Source organism: Panthera uncia, assembly GCF_023721935.1.
Source record: "Panthera uncia isolate 11264 chromosome B2 unlocalized genomic scaffold, Puncia_PCG_1.0 HiC_scaffold_24, whole genome shotgun sequence".
In the NCBI taxonomy this organism is placed as follows: domain Eukaryota; kingdom Metazoa; phylum Chordata; class Mammalia; order Carnivora; family Felidae; genus Panthera; species Panthera uncia.
In genome coordinates this window covers 75548484-75568554 of record NW_026057580.1, presented here as the reverse complement: position 1 = coordinate 75568554, position 20071 = coordinate 75548484, and the positions used below count along the sequence as shown (strand labels likewise).

Below are 20071 nucleotides of genomic sequence, written 5' to 3'. Positions count from 1 at the left end.
AAACAAAGAAATAAAACAAACAACAACAACTGTGGTCTTCTTGCGTTGAATTACTCTCTGTATCTTGCAAGTGTTATAAGAAAATAACAGAATCTGTTTTTTAAAAATTTTCTGAGTGCAGAAAATATAAAATACATTTATTATCCCACTTGCTCCATAGAAAAAACATGTCTTTACTTTGATAAAACGTCAACCATATGAGCTACCCAAGAGACGGCAAGAGGGAGATTGCTGATGTGGAGACGGGGGAGGAAGAGGAGTGCTTTGATAGATGGTGGGGAATGAAGACGGTCTTGGATTTCGGTCTCTTTAATAAGACGCTGTGAGCTTTCCACCAAACACAGTGATCAGAGCTTGGCACTCTTGGGTGACTTCCCAAGGAGTGCAGGGATGCTCTGGGAGGACCCTGACCCCCTGGCCTGATGTCTCCTTGCCTCTCCAGTCCCCAAGTTTCAGTGGTTGGTATGCCATCTCCTGGTTCCCCAGAAAGAAAGAGCAATGCAAGCCTACACCTCTTGCCATTGTCCCGCCACTTCCTTCTTGTCTATGTTTTGAAAGATGAGAGATGGCGGAACAGGTCCCATCTCCCTTGCTTGTCATTAACTCATTTAGTAAACATTTACACACCGAACCTTATGTGCCTAGAACTGAGCTAAACCAGCCAAACCCTGTAGTTGGTCAGGATGAGGAAATGAGGATTAAGGTAGCCCTCATGTAAAAAACATCTCAAACCCAACGTTATTAATGCTTTGGAAAGAAAAGGATGAATATTTGGTTCTCTTTCTTGACCATTTTAGCCTCATTTCCAATCAGGAATTAAACTGATGGTTGTATAATGTATTCCTTTTATACTGCCTTTCATCATCTTGGACTACAGGGGATTGACATTTTAATGGCAATAAGAGAGTTAAGAATAAAACTACCTTTTGATGACACATTTAACTAACACTGAATTATAACAGAACCTCAGTGGACATGCACATGCCATCCACATAATTAGGGGACAAATTATTTTTTATTATTGCTGTTACTATTAATATAAAATTAATTTATACCACTGCGTGGCAAGTGTTACCAAGCATGGGTCACATCACATCTTGCTTCCTGGCTCTGAGAGTCACAAAAGCAAACGCATCTGTAACCTGCAGCCGGTTTCCTTGCCTGCCCCTCCTCTCCTCCCTGCACCCCCTCCTCTATTGATTTTCATTTAACTGTAGCAATCTAGAGCAAAACTCAAAAAAAAAAAATAAATGGTAGGATTCTGTGACAGACACAAGGGCTGGTCAGCCCTTGAAGTCACTAGCTATAACCCCCAGGGAGGGTCACGCATAATTCTGTAGCTCCAGAGTGCTTTTAGAGGGAATTATGTCAGTAGCAAGCCAGCCTTGGACGCTTCTGGGTCGGGGGTAGGTAAAGTGGTGCAGGGAAGCTTATGGCTTTGTCCTTGTTTGTGGAAGCAGGGTTCCACTGAAGCTGTCAATCTCATCAGAGCTCTCATAAGCTGGAGGTGGCTCAAGCAGCCAGCTTCCATGGGCAATCTGGCTTCCCCTCCCGTTTCCATCCACAGTGCACACATTTTCCAAGCACCCCTGCAAGCCAAGCTCTGTGCTCACTGCGGCACCCCATGAGTCTTGGTATAGACACCGAGGGTTATCTAGGCAGAAGGTTTTAAATGTCATTCCCTTCTAGGGCTTGCTGTGTGATCATTATAGCAATCACCTAGGATGTTAAATACTTGTCCTAAATTATTTTTAGAGAAAAGTGATTTTCGAAACAGGTGGAATCTGAGATGCCCTGGATGACTATTAATGGGCTCAAAGCTTATCTGGGATTTTCCACCAAGTCCATTTGGAGATCAATTAACCATTTCTTATGTGCAAAATGCTCCCTTCTGAAAAGGTTTTTATGGGCTCAAAATGCCCATTACATTGTTTTCTTTTATGCCTTTTTGTTCATTTTTCTTCCCTTTGCTGAAGTGCCACTTTTTAATGATCACATAAGTTTTGTGTTTCTTGGCTACAGAAAATTGCTACCATTTATGTCCCACCACTGCCTCCAGGCATTTTTTCTTTCTGGTTGGTCTTTAACCTAATAACATACTTGTGTGTCTACACTAATGGCATCTTGACGATGATAATGGGCAGAAGCTCAATTAGGAAACATTATGAATCATATGGTTCAGTCTCTTACTGTGTACAAGAATTCCTAAAATGACAAGGGATTTAACATTTTCTTTCGTTCTCTGCATTTTAAATCCTTTCATGGTTCATGCCCCACTACTGCCCACATCACTCTTCAAATATATCCCTCAGGGTTTACTAAAAACAGCATGTTAGGTGAGCAAACCCCTTACCTATTTGCCAGTCCCAGGGCACCTTTAACAGCTCCTTGTGCTCCATTATAGCTCTGCAGATTTAAAGAAAGTGGACCTGATGAGCAAGATTATAATGCAACCTACTTTTTTTTTTTTTTTCATTTACCAGATTTATACAAGTTATGAAACAACCAACTGAATTTTAAAAATAATTTCGGGTAGGGGCACCTGGGTGGCTCAGTCGGTTAAGTGTCCAACTTCGGCTCAGGTCACGATCTCACGGTTCGTGAGTTCAAGCCCCGCGTCGGGCTCTGTGCTGACAGTTCAGAGCCTGGGGCCTGCTTCAGATTCTGTGTCCCCCCCCCCATCCCTCTCTGCCCTCCCCTGCTTGTGCTCTGTCTCTCTCTCTCTCAAAAATAAATAAACATTAAAAATAAATAAATAAATAAAAATAACTTCGGGCCAGGGATAGGCAAGTCTAATCTGGCAACCTGAGGTTTACCCGTGAAGGATCTTGCTAGGTACGGCCAGCACCAGAGGTGAGGGTGTGCAGTGGGCAAGGCGGAGCTCTAGCCTTCCCCTGGCCTTTTCACCAGATTGCCTGCAGACTTGGTTTCTTCTTGCTTAGATGTTCTAAAATGTCAATGGTGAGGTATGGAAATTTATTGTGCTTGCGGCTATTATTATTTTTTTTTTTTTTAAATCAGTTTTCTGAATGAGGATTCTCCAAGGCAGTGGTTCTCAAACTTAAAGGCACAAAAAAGCTGTCTGGGGAGCATGCTGAAACAGGTGCTCATGCTCCTTCCCTCAAGATTCAGATTCAGTAGGTCTGGGTGGGGCCCAGAGACGTGCATTTCTGACAAGTTCTCATGCGGTGCCGGTGTTGCCGGTCAGAGAAGCACACTTTGAGAACCGCTGCTCTCGAAGAGGACCAGGAGGTGAAGCTGGCATCATTCCACCAGCAGCATTACGTTGGTTTCAGCGTGCCCTCAATTTACTCCATTTGCCAAACACTCCCCTATGCCACTTCTGTTATTTTGGCAGCAGTGGCCCAAAGGGGCTCAGTTAGCTCGAATGGACTATAACTGAAGCAAATGAGTGTTAGGTGTCTGATTATATTTTTTGGCTTCGAGAATAATAATCCATAAAATGAGTCATCGATCTACAAAGTGCTGGTTATGAATAGTTGAACTAGGCAATTTCTTTTCCTCTCACAAAGCTGAAGTACCAAATTTAGGAGCTTTAAAATGCCATCTCACCTTCAAAATGAATCAAAAATAAATCGTTTTCGGAGACTCTCCTCACCTCAGTGCCTTGTTTGCTATGGAGGTTTCCTCCTGTATCTCAGCATACCAAAACTTGGAGGATCCTTGGAAATAGCTTATTTGCAAACCATGGTCAGGGTGATGCCAAAATATCTTCCATAAATAATTTGATACTGAATCAATACAATTACAAAGCACTTGCCTCATAGGAAGCGATTTGGTGAAATTACACTGGAGGCTGTTCCATATCATTCTTTACCCCTTACATGAAACTAAAACATATAGTCCTTATTGATGGAAAATTACACTTTGTTTGACCCTTATTCTCACAATTCTGAGGCACTAGTCAGGGATGACTTATATGCTCCAATGAAGGATTATTGCAAAATTGATGTTTTGGACTTTTTGATGCTTAGTGAATGTTTGTGTTATATCTTTATCTGTTTAAGGAAAGGAGAAACACTAAATTCCTAAGAGATGAATTTGAAATATGGTTCATTCAGGTAAATCCACAGGCAATAAAAGAAAACATTTATGAAAGGGCAAACTTCTACTGTATGTTTTTTTTTATTAAAAAAATTTTTTTAATGTTTTATTTATTTTTGAGACAGAGAGACACAGAGCGTGAGCAGGGGAGGGGCAAAGAGAGAGTGAGACACAGAATCCGAAGCAGGCTCCAGGCTCTGAGCTGTCAGCACACAGCCCAATGCGGGCCTCGAACTTACCAACCACGAGATCATGACCTGAGCCAAAGTTGGACGCTTAACCGACTGAGCCACCCAGGTGCCCCTATACTGTATGTTTTATAGTCACTAGTAAACAGATGTCCTTTTTGGAAGTACATCATATCATGGCATTTACACTTATTCTATTTCTTTATGTAAAAACCCACTAGCTGGTTTGGAGAAATCAATGTACTTCTAATGTTTTCTTGTAAATTCTGTACAAAGTCCACTAAGCGTTTTTCTAATAACTGACAACAAACTTCTTTAGTTTTGAAGAAGTTCACTAAGAAAGATACTGAATTTTCAGATTTCATGTAGGAGGTTAGTGAAAGGTTTCCAGTCTGGATTTTTATAAAATAAAGTGACCAACCATACCCTAATGAAAAGAATTAGAATAAGCCCTAAGGGTATCTACTATCTGAATTACTGATGATTTTTACTCACAATTGAATTCCACTGAAAAATGCCCCGAAGAGTCCAATCATTCCCAGAAATTCCACTCGGCTCAGGGTTCGGATGATGTATTCTTCCCAGACGTTAGAAATACCGTACAGTGTGGCCCCTCCTAGGACCAGAAGATCCCCTACCAGCTTATTTTCCCCTAGGAACCAAAACCACAAACACAGCTTCATTAACATTTTCTTCATGAGAATCTGGCACCAGCACACTGAGCTTCCTTTGTCTACTCCATTCTGATGTTTTTATCGAAGTCCGGTAACTTGCCAATTATGATTTAGTAAAGTTTGTTTATCTGTGCTGCAGATATGTTCTGTTATTAACAGGTTGCCTATGTCTGCCCAACCAGAAGTCTTCCCTAACCTAAAAAAAGGGACCAGCTGCTTCTAGACTGCAGTGTCTCTACAAAGCCCCATGTCTTCTGACTAGATATATGTCTAGGAATATATGCTAATATGTGCACATGTTATATTTGCTGCAGGGTGCTTTCTAACAGTTTGGCGAACGTGGTGTAGAACAAACAGAATCAGTCTGAATCTCCACTCTTTGCTATCCAGGGAGGGAAGCTATAATAGAAGTACTTCAGACTCTTTATTTTGACCATGGGCAAAATGTGTACTTGCTTAGAAAATGAGAGTGAAAGGGATCATGGGTTGAAATTTGCAACTCCCCTAAAGTAAGTAATGTAAGAATGAAAATACATGTGATTCATTCTTACATTAATTTTTTTTTCATGAAAATCAATTTGGGTTGGTTTGGGTTGGTCCAATTTTTAATAAATGCCTTACCCAGCTCTTTCCTATAATGAAGCAAATTCCACTCTAGGAAGTATGAAGCCAGGGAGGGAGAGTGGAAGTTAGCAGCCTATGTGGGCTTGTACCCAAGTAGTCTCCAGCTCTGTCCTGTACAGGTCCGTACATGGGAGCTTGGCAGGTATGTTGCTCGGGGGCACAAGAAATGCTGGAGGAGAAGGGTGCTCTCTCCAGCATGATTCTAGGGAAGGGGCTCACCTTAGAGTAGCTCTGGACTCCCAGATTAGCTGGAACAATCTAAAACTGGAGAACCAGATTCTCTGTGTTCAGTTGGGAGCACTGAGCATTCTCTAGGAAATGACTTCACATAAAAGAATCTGGGCTGGGCTTGGGGAAAGACCTCCTCCTTCCTGCCCCTGGGGTCACCTTGGGAGATTCTATATTTACAGCTGACCCTTGAACAATGCAGGGGGTTAGCAGTGCTGACCTCCAATGCAGTCAAAACTCTGCATATAAATTTTGACTCCCCAAAGACTTAAACTACTAATAGCCTACTGTTGACCAGAAATCTTACCAATAATACAAACAACACATATTTTGTATATGTATTATATACTATATTCTCACAATAAAGTAAGCTAGAGAAAATAAAATGTTAAATGTACTGCATTTATTGAAAAAAATCCTTGTATAAGCAGACCCGTGTATTTCAAAAGTCTGCTGTCCAAGGGGCAACTGTTCTTTAAAGGTGTCACTCTTTCGAAAGCTATTTCCCACTCTTGGTAAGGATTGGAAGGAGAGGAGGAGAGACCCTGAAAGGCAGGAGACCTTGCTGGCATCACCCTCCAGGGAATGGGCTGAGAATCTGGATCTGTGAGGGTGGGGTGCCCTCCCTGATTCATGGAGAACAGATGAGCCAAGAGTGCAAAGAGGTGTCAATGAACAACCAAAGCTCCAGAGAGGTCCTTGGGTGCATCTCACGGGGGCATTAAGGTTGCTTTGACAGAGAAGGTCATCTTCAGCAACCTGATTCATCTTTTTCATGTGTCAAGTAGAAAATAATGACAAAGCTTTTAATTTTAAGTAGTTCATTTGAGGAATAACCCATAAAATAAAAAAGTATCCATTACTAAAATTGTAAGGTTATAATGAATATAATTCAGTCACTTTTTACTCAGGAGCCATTTCAGAATCTTGTGATGACATGGGGGTCATTATTATGAATATCAATTATTGTTGTATTAGTGAAGTAAAGAAGTGCTGCTTAAACAGAATTTTCGGTTAATGAAATTATATGAATGGATTCAGGAAAGCTAAGTTATAATGAAATATTTTAATAGAAATTAGCAGAACATCAGTCTATCTTTTATAAGTCCTAAAAAGAGGCCATGCTGCATTACTGAATAGTCTCACTAATCTTTTTTTAAACTCTACATTTGTACAGTTTTGGCCTATTCTGTTACCTGGCCTTTGACCATATGAAATCTATTCCCCAGTACTTTGAATTTTCACCAGGGCATGATGATTACTGTTAAGAATAATACAGTTTTATGTAAGTGCAAGTTCAGAAGTGCTTTCTAAATTATCAGTGATAAAAATTTAAATGTTATTTATTAAAATTTCATTTGTAAGTGTATTTATCAGTTTTCAAACCTTTGAAAATGGATGCATATACATATAGCATGTATGATAATTTGGCTGGTTAAATATAACTCAATTAACCAGGGCACGATTTTATTCAACTATATTATATAATGAAGTGTTTGATGTAAGTATAAGAAAGTTCTAGGACTAAGAGTATATATCTACAATTTGTATCTCATTCCCTGGAGATTACAACATATTACTCCATGTTTTATGCATTTTCAGTGCAATAGATACCTGATGCAGTGGAATCAATTTTTGTACAATGTTCATGGGGAACTAATACCCAGAAAATCTGTCATTTATGTATGCATGAAACCATGCTCAGTGATAATGTTTTGTACTGGACAAGCTATAGAATCTTTCAGCACATCAGTTTCCTTATTTCAGAATGAGGTTAGTTTGAGATTACAGCAAAGTAATGTACATAAAATAATTTAAAGAAAATGAATTGCTTCGTATATCATTGGGCACTGACTAACAGTTCACTAAATGGTGACTGAAAAGAATCAGTCATTCTCTTTGAAAAGCACCTGTCTCTATGGATTGGCCATTTCTCATTTTGGATCGCTTCTTGATTCTAATCAACACAGTCATAATTGCTTTGCAAGAATTGGTTTTCCTTATTAGATTTTTGTTTAAGCGTTGTTTGGGGGGACATTTGCGTCTGTGTGGCAGTGGAAGAGGAATAGGGAAGATGACTTAAGACTACTACTTACCATTATTTCAAGAAATAAATGGTGAATTACACTATTCTGGAGTGTTGAAAGACTATTAATGTGATTTATGAAAATGAACCCATCCCACTGAATATTTTTGAGTTGTAAATGTGATCAACTGCCTTGTTTTCCTGGGACTCTCTTGGTTTTCACACCAAATTCCTTCATCTCAGGAAACCCTTTCATTCTGGGGAATCTGGGACCGTCATTTATTGCAATTAACTATAATAGAACAGCTATATATTTCTTATAAGGGTCACAAGGATAGAAAAATAAGTATTAAGTGGTGTAGCAGAAAGGATACTGGCTAGAATTCACATCTAGGCCGCACCATTTACTATTGGTGTGCACACGCTTCTGATCTCCCTTAGCCTTGATTTCTTCAGCTGCAAAAGGAAGAATAAGAAAGCTTTCTTTGCACAGTTAGGAGGATTAAATGAGATAATGCATGGGAAAGTGGCTGGCACCAAAAAAATTGTCACTGTCCCTTGATTGTGTTTAATTAGCGAGCTCCTTGAAAATATTTTCTCGGGGCGCCTGGGTGGCTCAGTCGGTTAAGCGGCCGACTTCAGCTCAGGTCATGATGTCGCGGTCCGTAAGTTCGAACCCGGCGTCAAGCTCTGTGCTGACAGCTCAGAGCCTGGAGCCTGTTTCAGATTCTGTATCTCCCTCTCTCTGGCTCTCCCCCATTCATGCTCTGTCTCTCTGTGTCAAAAATAAATCAACGTTAAAAAAAAAAATTAAAAAAAAAAAAGAAAATATTTTCCCTTCCTTGAAATCACTCTAAAATTTGGGCTAATAATAAGAAAACAAAATGTTGTTATATGTATCTAACATCTTTAATAAATGAACTAAAAGATGCAATAAATGTATTATGGTAGAAAGATGATATTTTGAAGAGCAAGACATATATTTTGTAAAAGGGAGCTACTTTAATTGGGTTTTATCTTAATCTTAAGACTTTCTAACCTTCCCTTCCCACTTTGTGCAGTACACTGCCTGCCGCAAGGCCGAGCCTCCAATGCCACGGACTGGGGACACCTTCTCTCCACTTCCGTCTGCCGTGGGCAAACTTGCCGGCAAAGCTTCCTGAGAAGCACGGTTCCTGGCACATCATTGTGCGCCCTGACGGTTACAGTTCACATCTGGAGAGCCTGCTGCCATCTGAGAAGATTCCTTTAGCAAGGCTTAAATCAAAATGAGGGATTCCTGGGTAGCTGATGAAGAAACAGTTTAACAAGGGGATTCGAACAATTATTTTAATTATAATGAAGTGAAGTCAAGGTAACTTTGAACAGGCCATTATCATTGTGCTTGAGGAAAGAATTTTCAAAATCCCAAGCTACGGTGAACCACGGCTTCGGCAATACAAAAAGGATTGAGACAGACATTCTCTTTTCCTATGAAAAGCTCTCGATAGAGTGATGGCAATTTATATTGCGTTGAAGGCCCGATTGAAGTTCTGGTGAGTGACTCAAGTATTTTGGTAAAGTTTTGTCCCTGGCTAAGTAATAACATTGAATCAATTCTACCACAAAGGTGAAAACAAATGGGATACTTTGCATAATGATGCACACCAATTTTAAGATTATATTGTCCTTCAAACTAGTGTGTCTTTTTCTTCTTTCAAAATATTTTATATGGTGGCTTACATTGCTGCCTAATTTATTTTGTAAAATAAACCCTTGGATCCTATATTTGGGCTGCCCTTAGAACATCATATCATCTACTTGGGCACCATTACTTCAGCAGAGAAGGTACTCCAAGATGATAAATCTTAATTCTGTTAACATGAGCACTTCATATGTCACAAAAAGGACGGTGCTGTAAGTCTTCTACAGATGAAACCCACTCTAGTGTGTTTGAGTTACTCTGCACTGTTTTAAAAATCACTACTTTTGGGGCACCTGGATGGTTCAATCAGTTAAGCACCAGACTCTTGGTTTCAGTTCGAGTCATGATCTCACAGTTTTGTGAGTTTGAGCCCCACATTGGGCTCTGCACTGGCAGCATGGAGCCTACTTGGGATTCTCTCTCTCCCTCTCTCTGCCCCTCCCCTACTCATGCTGTCTCTGTCTCTTTCAAAATAAATAAATAACTTAATTTTTTTTAAATAATAAAAAAATGGCTACTTTTGAAAGACCTTAAATGGACTTACTTTCTTTTCTTTAATACTATTACTCCTTTCCTAACACCTCATCTGGAATCAAGAGAACATTTTTTTTTTCCCCCAGGAGTAGTGAATATCCTCTGGTGAAATCAATTTAATTTAGTTTAACATTCTGGGCTTAAACATCCAGATTTATTAGGGCATTTGTCTTTCTTGACTAGGAAATGCAAGATGATGGCTGGGGGCCAATGGCTAAGGTTCAGCAAAGCAGAATTTTCATAAATAAGGGTACATGCTTCTGCTTAGTCTATGTTTACATCCTACAAGTAAAGCTGAGAAAATGAAATTAAATTATGACTTTGGAACAACTAACCACGTTGTTTCTGACAAACATACTCTGATTGGTTCAAAGAGATTATTCGTATCAGGATCATTATAGTTATAGAGCATAAAACTGGTCCTTTCATAAAATATCTATTGATATCCCATGGAACCAGTGTTTCATAGAAGAGATTCTGGGAAAAGCTGGTATACATATTTTTAGCTTACCTGTTGAGATGGGATTGATTATGTTTGTGAGGGCCAAGGCTGTCTCTCTTTTGCTCTGTGTTGTATCTGTAGCTCCCAGAGATGTGGAAAAAGAAAGGAAGCCTGTCCCAGAGGTCAAGAGCCTGGGGTCCTAGACCCTGCTCTCTCAGCTCTGTGACCTTGGGAACTCACTTGGCTTCCCTGTACCTTGGTGTTCTTGTGTGTCATATATAAAGCTGCCAAACAAGGTCTGTTTCAGCTGTAATGTACTATAGTGCAACTTAAAAACATAAACTGTATTTATTTCAGGTACTTCCTACAATCTAGTCTCATTACAAGAAATGCCCCAATTTTGACTATCAATTAATTCCCTAGAAGACAGGGAAATTCCAAGAATTATAGAAACCTAAATACTTTCTATCCCATTCTTGATGTTAAAAAAGGAGGTTATTTTTCATGTCCCCTAAAACCTTATGTAGCATAAGAATTTTTGTACATTTTAAAGAACTGCAATGCTTTAAAAAGGGTTCTCTGGAAACCATCCTGGATCAGGGATCCCCATCAGATTCATAGCAATTTGATGAGTAAATCTTGAAGCTTTACCTTGCAGGTCTATAAGCTGTGATTGATAACCACAAATCCTCCCTCACCCCAAACAAATAAACAAAAAACCATGCACAATGAGACTAAATTTAGCTCTCCCCCATAAAAATATGAAGTATTCCTAATCTAGTCTTCAAACTTCAAATATCCACTCTTAACTTATATGTCAACCTCCACCCAATGGTTTGAAAGCTCAGTCTTTCTCTGACTTGAGAAAGAAAGAGTTGGAGGGTGAGGTGTGGGGAAGGCTCCAGTGACCCACTGACACTATTTCTAACCAGCTGGTTTGGGCCAGCCAGCAATGGCCTGCAAAATATCCCCCATATAGGTCCTGACTCAACTTTAAATACCATCTGAATGTTTCTGAATACATGTAAAAAGGGCAGAATATCTGTATTTTGCTTCCTTCATTCACTCAAGAAACATGGATTAAGCACCTCCCATGTGTCATTGTTCGAGGTGTCGAGGAACAAACATGGGTAAGACACAGGCACTGAGAAGACCAGGTTCCTAGTTTCTACCCCACCATGAACATTCTGTGTCTTGCTTTGGCCTTACCCACATAAGCATGTAACATGGTGAACACCTAGAAACTCACCTGCTCCCTGATGCCTTCCCACAAGCACATCCGCTCCTGCCATGCAGCCCATTCCCAGGATGCAGACAAAGATGCCGAGGAAATGCACAGCCTTGTACCGGATCAGCAGGAAGAACCAGGAGAGCAAAATCACCACCGGGATCACAAAGCAGTCCAAGAGCTATAGGGAAGGAGGGAGGTAAACAACAAGAGGAGGTTCAGGGGGAAGCTTTCCACATAATAAAGAAAAATCACTTAGCCCTGTAGAAAGGCTATTTCCCCTGAACCTCGGTTTCTGTGTAGACCCAGAACTGCTTCGGTTAAAAAAGACTCTGAAACAAGCACAAACTAGCTTTACTTAAACATCCTCCAAGCTTGGATGGAAAGGGGAGAAGGCCTGTGGATAAGAAAGGTTGGTGGCGGAGAGTCGCCTGCCCTTACAGGGTCAGGGCAGCTCTGTCTCCCATCTTCCTCAGCGCCTGGACTCCACCAGAACCCCTTACTTGAGGGAGAGGACACTGAGCCATTTTAGATTGTTCCACTATTTTAAGAGTAAATCTGGGAATGGGAGGTAAAGGGGCAGAGGTCTTATCATGTTTTACAAATTAGTAGAATTTAGACAACGGTTGAACTTAATTTCTCCCAAAAACTATCTCCTCGCTACTTGTAAATTTGTTCTAAATACAAATATTACTCTCGAGTTTACAAAGACTTTAAAAAATACCATAGTAAAAAAAGAGTAAAGAGAGTGAGAGAGGGAAGAGTAAAGAGAGTGAGAGAGGGAACGATAAACAGAGTGTAGAGAAAAAAAATCTTTGATTTCATTTCTTACGTATTTTGTGCTAATAACGAGATTCCATGTGACATGGAAACCTCAGGACTTGGTAGAGAGCTGGCCCCAATCTTGCAGCAAGTTAATGTGGTGCAATGAGAAGACCCTTGTGCCCGGAGTCAGGAGATTTCAGTTTGAGTCCCAGATCCTTACTTACAGTAGTGTGACCGTAGGCAAATCACAAGCTCAGGAAGCCTCAGTGTCCTGCCAGTATAATGAAGATAATAATCCACTGACTTCCCCCAAAGATCCCTGTGAAGCTCTGACATAATACACGAGAAAACATTTTGTTGAGCTACAAGGGCGTCAACGCTGGTCTATCACTGTGCTTCCCAACACGTGCTCTTGGCTCCACGGAACAGGTTGTTTCTCCTACACTCTGGTAAGATACAGTGACCTTTGGCTAACCCATGTGAGGCAGGGCCTCCACTAGACAAACTGTATCTCATAGGACTTCAAACTCCAAGCTTGGAAGGAAAGGACTGAACGAGAAATTGGTGATTCTGGCCCACTGCCGGGTATTGCTCCTCTGCTAGAATCCTAGACAAGTAACTCTACCACCCAGCAGTCAGACACAGGGCAGTGATCCCTATACACCTCCGCTCTAACTGCCTGCATCCTGTTGGCCACCAAGTTCTGTCAATTCCATCTTCTAAACATCTCTCAAATCCATTCATGCCACCCTCTCCCATTTTTGCCACCTGGACTAAGCTTGTATGCTTTCTTACTCAGAATAAGCGCCTCCTTCCTGCTTCAGGGTCTTCAATCATGCATTCTCCTTCATCTGGAATGTCCCACTCAATTCCCGAACTCCCGCTTCATTGCCCTTCAGGCCTGCACTTACATACTGCCTTCTCAAGAGAGCGTCTCGGGTCCCCAGGCTAGGTCAGGACCATCGAAGCTTTCCTTATATCCTGTACTTTTCCTTTATAGTGTCAATTGCAATAATACTTAATGAGCACAGAATTATTGGCACAATGTCTAACTTCCCCATGTGTCCAGAGGTCTATGAAAGCAGGACTGCATTCTCATTAGTCAGACCCTGCTGTGTTCATGAGAAGTATCCAATGATAATGACTGCACAAGTGCATACGGTATTTTCAATGATCAATAATACCCAAAACTCATGAAAGGATGAAAAATCTTTGCGTGTTTGCAAAGCATCCCTGACCATCAGCATGACTTTTTGGCTCTGTAAAGCAGCCAGCACTCAGAATCCATTCTATCCCAAAAGATTTTGCGGTCTGGCAGACCCTCAAGCTTCTCTGTGCAGCAGTTTCCTTTGCAACAAAAGTAATCAGAATTGTAAGCTGTCCCTGGGGGTGCTGTGAGATAAGGTGATGGAGGGCCACGTGGATGCGATGGCTGGGGGCTGAGTCTAGAGGTCACCGCACTCCCGGAGGAACTCTGCATCAGGGTGGCGGCTGATAGGATTGCACTACAGCTGGAGTTGCTCAATGCACAGTTAATTAGCAAGTTAATGATCCTACTTGATATGGTAAAATGCTCTGAGGCAGTTTAGTACAACTGGCCTCAAATGCCATTTAAGTATATTAGGACATTTGAGTTTGCCAGTGAAAACTGTTCACTGGGTGTAAAACAGTTGGTGTTTTGTTTTAAAAATTAGAAATGATTGAATCGACAGTTGAAATATTTAGCTACATACTCTATAATTTGGATTTCACTGTCTAGCTGAAAGCCCTTGGTTAGTGGAGCTGAAGACCTCTATTCCTGAATTACTATTTAAAATTTTTTTTTAATGTTTATTTACTTATTTTGAGTGAGAAAGATAGAGAATGAGCAGGAAAGAGGGAGAGGGAGAGGGAGACAGAGAATCCCAAGCAGTCTCTGCAATGTCAGTGCAGAGCCTGATGCAGGGCTCGAACTCACAAACCGTGAGTTCATGACCTGAGTCAAAATCAAGAATCAGGTGCTTAACCAACAGAGCCACCCAGGCGCCCCTTCATTCGTGAATTATTATTTTTTTTTTAAATTTTTTTTTTCAACGTTTTTTATTTATTTTTGGGACAGAGAGAGACAGAGCATGAACGGGGGAGGGGCAGAGAGAGAGGAGACACAGAATCCGAAGCAGGCTGCAGGCTCTGAGCCGTCAGCCCAGAGCCTGACGCGGGGCTCGAACTCACGGACCGTGAGATGGTGACCTGGCTGAAGTCGGACGCTTAACCGACTGCGCCACCCAGGCGCCCCCATTCGTGAATTATTAAAGGCAAACCAGACCATCATTCAGTCTTTGGGGAGGACTGAGTGAGCCTTTTTGGTTCTCAATGTCATTAGAAACCCCACAGTACATAAGTCCTGGGGTATTGCCTCAACAGATTTAGTTGAAAAATCCTTATTTGTACATGTCACATGGTCCTATGCATGGAGAAGACATTTAAGAGGAAGGGGAAAAGATAACGAAAGGTACAATTTAAGCCACGGCTTCTAGAACATTCATCTAGGGAAGTTTAGTGCCCAGCATACAGTAGGGATCAACAATGGGTGGCTGAATGAATTAATGAATGGACAGACACTTGTTATCACTGACTGTCAGAAGGGACATTAGGGATAATTCAGGCTGCTGCTAGCATTTTGGGTGGGGCAGCATATTTTGTAGGATTGTCCCTTGCTCTCTGCAGGGCATTTAGTGTCACTGGGCACTGGCCACTAAAAAAATGCTCATGCACATTTACAAGTGCCCCTCAGTTTAGAATCATCTTGACCCCTCCACCCCTTTTATTTAAAAGCTGAAGACTCAGAGGTTTCAAGAGATGAAGTGATGTGCTCAAGGTCACTCAAACTATTGGTACCAGTGAGAGTTCTGTCTTTTTTTTTTTTAAACAGTATTTAAAAACTTTTTTTAAATATTTATTTATTTTTGAGAGAGAGACACAGACAGATCATGAGCAGGGGAGAGGCAGAGAGAGAGGGAGACACAGAATCTGAAACAGGCTCCAGGCTCTGAGCTGTCAGCACAGAGCCCGACACGGGGCTTGAACTCACAAACCGTGAGATCATGACCTGAAGCCAAAGTCAGCCACTTAACCAACTGAGCCACCCAGGTGCCCCCACAAAACAATATTTTAATAAAGGTCAATGACACAAATTGTTACAGGTAGAGGTCTTATCACTGTGTGTGTAACTACAGAAACAAATAAACATTTGGGAGCTTCTATTAGTAAACAGGCTATTACTTTGCAGTGATTTTTGGCTCCAGCCTTTCCCCTGTGGTCATATAGCATGAACCATACTGACAAAATCATTTTCCAATAGTTTTCGGGTAGCTTAACTCCTCAGCGAAGTGGTTGTTGGAGTAATAAAAGAGAGAAGCATGATAATAGATCCTCGCTGCTAGAGATGGGGACTGTTAAAAAAGACAAAAACCCTTCGATTCTGTCATGAACCTTTAGTAGATTTACTTTCTTTGCATACATTTCTATATCCAAAAAGAAATGATAAAATATCAACACCAAAAAAAATGAACAAATGAATACTATTTCGTAATTATCTTTTCCCCCTTTTCTGTTTATTTTTTTTTTAAGTTTTTATTGAAATTCCAGTTAGTTAAGGTATAGTGTAATGTTAGATTCAGGTATACAATATAGTGATTCAACACTTCCTTACAACACCTGGTGCTCATCACAACAGGTTCACTCCTTAATCCCCATCACCTATTTAACCAATCCTGCAGCCCCCTCCCCTTTGGTCATCATCAGTTTGTTCTCTATAGTTAAGTCTGCTTCCGGGTTGGCCTCTCCCTTCTCTCTCTCTCTCTTTTGTTTCCCCTTTGCTCATTTGTTTCATTTCTTAAATTTCACGTATGAGTGAAATCATATAGTATTTGTATTTGTCTGATTGACCTCTTTCACTTAGCACTATATTTTCTAGCTCCTTCCGTGTCATTGCAAATGGCAAGATTGCATTCTTCCTATGCTCTGAAAGGTCTCAAAAAAATTAAGAATACGTTGGAAAGAAAAGTGCTCATTACAACCTTAGATTTACCTCTTTTTTCTCCTAAAGATTTAAATTAATTCTTCCATGTCACTAGTCTTTAGATGATATCTGCCAGAGAGGTGTCCAATACCAAATGACCTGATTTTATTGATGGTGGCACTGAGGCACACCATGCTTAATGGCCAGGGCACATTCTCTGAAGCCAAGGTGATGGCTCCAGGATTATTATGTGAACTTGGTAGCTTTTAATAACATTTAGAGTAGGTTGTATTAAGTTTATACTTACAGTTTGCAAAACACATTATTTTTACTTTATCTCTAAAACAGCACTTTAAGGGAGTTACGATTATACCTATTTTATGGGTAAGGACACTGAGCCTCCAATAATAAAGCAAGTTAGTGCCAGACTTGAAGCTAAAATACTAGTCCCTGGACTTCTAGTCTCCACAGAGTTCAAGTGCAGCTTCCAAAAGTTATTTAATAATAAAAGATGTCTGTATTGGTGGTGCTTTAGGATAACAGAAGTCGACATTAAATAACATTACTTTTTTTTTTTTTTTAAGTAATTTGGAGAATCGCAGCTTCATTTAACTTTTTGCTCCTCTCTCTCCCTGTCTTTTTTAGCTTCAGCCAATCTCTTACCACTGGATCTTCCTCTGCAGTCTTCAATCGCATTTAGTTATGCTCTTTCCTAAACACACACACACACACACACATATCCCAATCCCCTCATCTTACCAATACCCACTCAAGCTTTTCTCTTCCTTTCTGTGCTAACTCCATTTGCCAGCATTCCCCAGACCACCTTGATCTGGATTCAGATACACTCCATCTGGTTTTCATGTTCACTCATAAGTCCCTCCCCTCCTCCAACATGGTCACTCTTCTCTTACCGTATTTTCCTCCACCATCTATCTCACTCAGAACCTGGGATTTAGTAGATGCTGAATAATGTTCGCTGAATGAAACCTACTGAACTTTCTCTGGCCTTACTCTGTCTCTAATTCTACTGCTCCCACGATTTTCTCGCCTGTCATTCCACCGATGTTATTACATTTATTTCTTGTACAAAATATGAATTTTGCCCCTTCAACTTTACTCAATGTGTACTGATGCCTGTATCTGTGAGTATATTTGGTTGATGTGTGTCTATGTCTCTATAATGTCTTTGTGAGTAAATTTAAGTGGTAGGACTCAGAGCCACTACATAACTGGACTAGTTGAGGCCGACTGGTACTTGGATGATCGTGATAATACATCTCTGACTTACACAGAAATGTACTACATAATCACCAGCATGGAATTATAAGGTTGTGATGGTTAAATGTAACTGTGTTACACGACTCTCAAGATCAATGCAAGGTGATTAAATAATGAAAAGAATATAAATCCTCCCCTTGACATATCTCAGAACCATGCAAAGTCCAACAACCTCACTTGTGATATGACATCATAGTAGCCTGCCAATCATGTACCTATCCTTGGATTGCTGCATCCTCTCTCTCTCTCTCTCTCTCTCTAGTTCTCTCTCACCTTTATGCAGTTGTTACTGCTAATGAAACAACTAGACAAGATGTTTCCTACTGGCTGATGAAGAAATTCAGTTTTATTAGACCGAGTCCAGAAAAATGTGCTCAATTTTAACTTAGCTAATCTTTCTTAGGCAGATATACTGGAGGAAATGGCCATCAAGCCATGGACCCTGTCTCGGGGGTCCTTCTAGCAAGGGACACTCCTTACCAATCCAGAAAGCAGACAGAAATGAAATACTTGGATGACAGTTTTTTTCCTCCTTTTCCTTTCCTATTAAGGCATAATAACCCCACCAAGTGGTAAAATCCCCTATTGGATTTTGAATTAGCTATTTCCTCTTTGGGGTGAAGGAAGAAGGAATGGAGAAAAAGGAGAGTTATCTTCCATTCTCTCAATGTTTGGAAGGGAATGGATATCCCCCTTGGCTTGGGTGGTTTCATGGGGAAAACAGGAGTCCCTCTACCTTCCTTCAATACCATGTTTGGTTTTGCTGATACATATACATGTACATATACATATACATATACATATACATATACATTCATGTAAAAGTTCATTTCTTGATTAAAGATCTACATATCATATTATCAGTCATAAAATCTTTAAATCTCTGGAAGGAGAAAAGCAGAATCTATAAGAATAAGACATTAACAATGGTCATCTTGAATAAGATAACTGAATCATCACAACGCACCACCCAAATTCTCTGTGGTTTCCAAATTTCCTCTCTTGAGCATATACTGCTTTCAAAATATATACAACAACACATGCTATGAGAGTGTAAAAAATCTACAAGAGTCAGATCAGTCTTTTTCAAGGGAAGCAGATGGTTTGTAAAAAAATTAAAACAAAACAAAAAACCGCTACCCAACTGCTCCCATTCCAGTAGAGCATAATGAGGAGGTGATCTCATCTCTCTTTTCTAATTGTCTGCCAAAAACAGACTCCTCCGCCGGCCTTCGGCTCCTCATTAGCGCTCCCCTCCGGCTATTCACAGGGAAAAAGCTCCCCTCACACGGCCCAGCTGTCAGAGGCTAAACCTGAGGCAACTAGTAGGTGATTCCAGGAAAAAGAACATTTCCCTACTTTCCCTTCCTCTGCTTCTAATTGGCAATTCTCCCGAGTTGCTAAAAGTGATATGTATTATAAATTCATCTCCGGTGAGTAAAACTGAAGCATTAACAGGGAAGGATCTTAAAAAAAGACAATCTTCAGTATCACAGACACAACAAAAGTCCTTCTCTGGCAGACAGTCCAGCTGAAGAGAGTGGAATATAATTTGGGAAATGTACATTCACATGCAATCAAGAACCATTGTAATTCAGGGGCCTGGACATGTACCCATCCTAGAGGCATTTGAAAATCCAATTGGAATATCTTTCATCAGGAACAGACTTTTCTGGTAGACACTCGCACTCCCTCTACCTCTCCAGATTTTTTTCCCTCTCAGAGTTATTCTTTCCCTGACACCTCCACCCCCACCAACCCTATACCTTAGGACTTAATGTTTTGATTTTATTGTCTTAAAATATTCATGGTGGATGGAGTCATGCTTCCATCATGTTGCCCAAGAGAGCCCGACTAATAAAATGTGTCATTGTGCTGATTGTATGACAGCCATTTTCCAGGAAATGTCCTATTTCTAGAACTTAAAAAAAAGATTTTCACCATACTTTTTCTTGTGTCTTCTGGTAAGGATTTAAACGTGTGAATTTTTTGTCTTCTTATGCCAGCCCATCAGAACTTCCTAGTTGTTAAAATATATTCACTTAGCTTTTTGGGCTTCAACTCTCAAAATAAAAAAAGAATGAAAGGAAAGAAAAGACACTATCATGCATTGAAAATCTGGGGCAAGTACCTTGAAATCTAGGTGACCACTGGAAGACAGATAATTAGGAGACACATACTCTCCAGCTCGGCTGCAAAGAAATCTGCCTCAGGTGACTGAAGAGCTGTCCCAGAAGACAAATTCCTTCTGGGTGAGCATCACTGGCACTTTCATCAGGTTTAAGAACAAGCTCTGATTATCAGTAAACTGGATTTTAGAAGTAGAAAGAAG

At 40.5% G+C, this 20071-nt stretch overlaps 1 protein-coding gene across 1 annotated transcript in view; it reads right to left on the bottom strand.

The window, feature by feature from the left end:
* The window catches only part of SLC35F1 (solute carrier family 35 member F1), a 407846-nt gene that overhangs the window by 38285 nt on the left and 349490 nt on the right, over positions 1–20071 (bottom strand). The window contains exons 4-6 of the mRNA XM_049654249.1: positions 11715–11874; positions 4749–4905; positions 2354–2406 (exon numbers count right to left, since the gene is read on the bottom strand). Coding sequence (XP_049510206.1) covers positions 2354–2406; positions 4749–4905; positions 11715–11874 — 370 coding nt within the window. The remainder of the gene's footprint in view (positions 1–2353; positions 2407–4748; positions 4906–11714; positions 11875–20071) is intronic.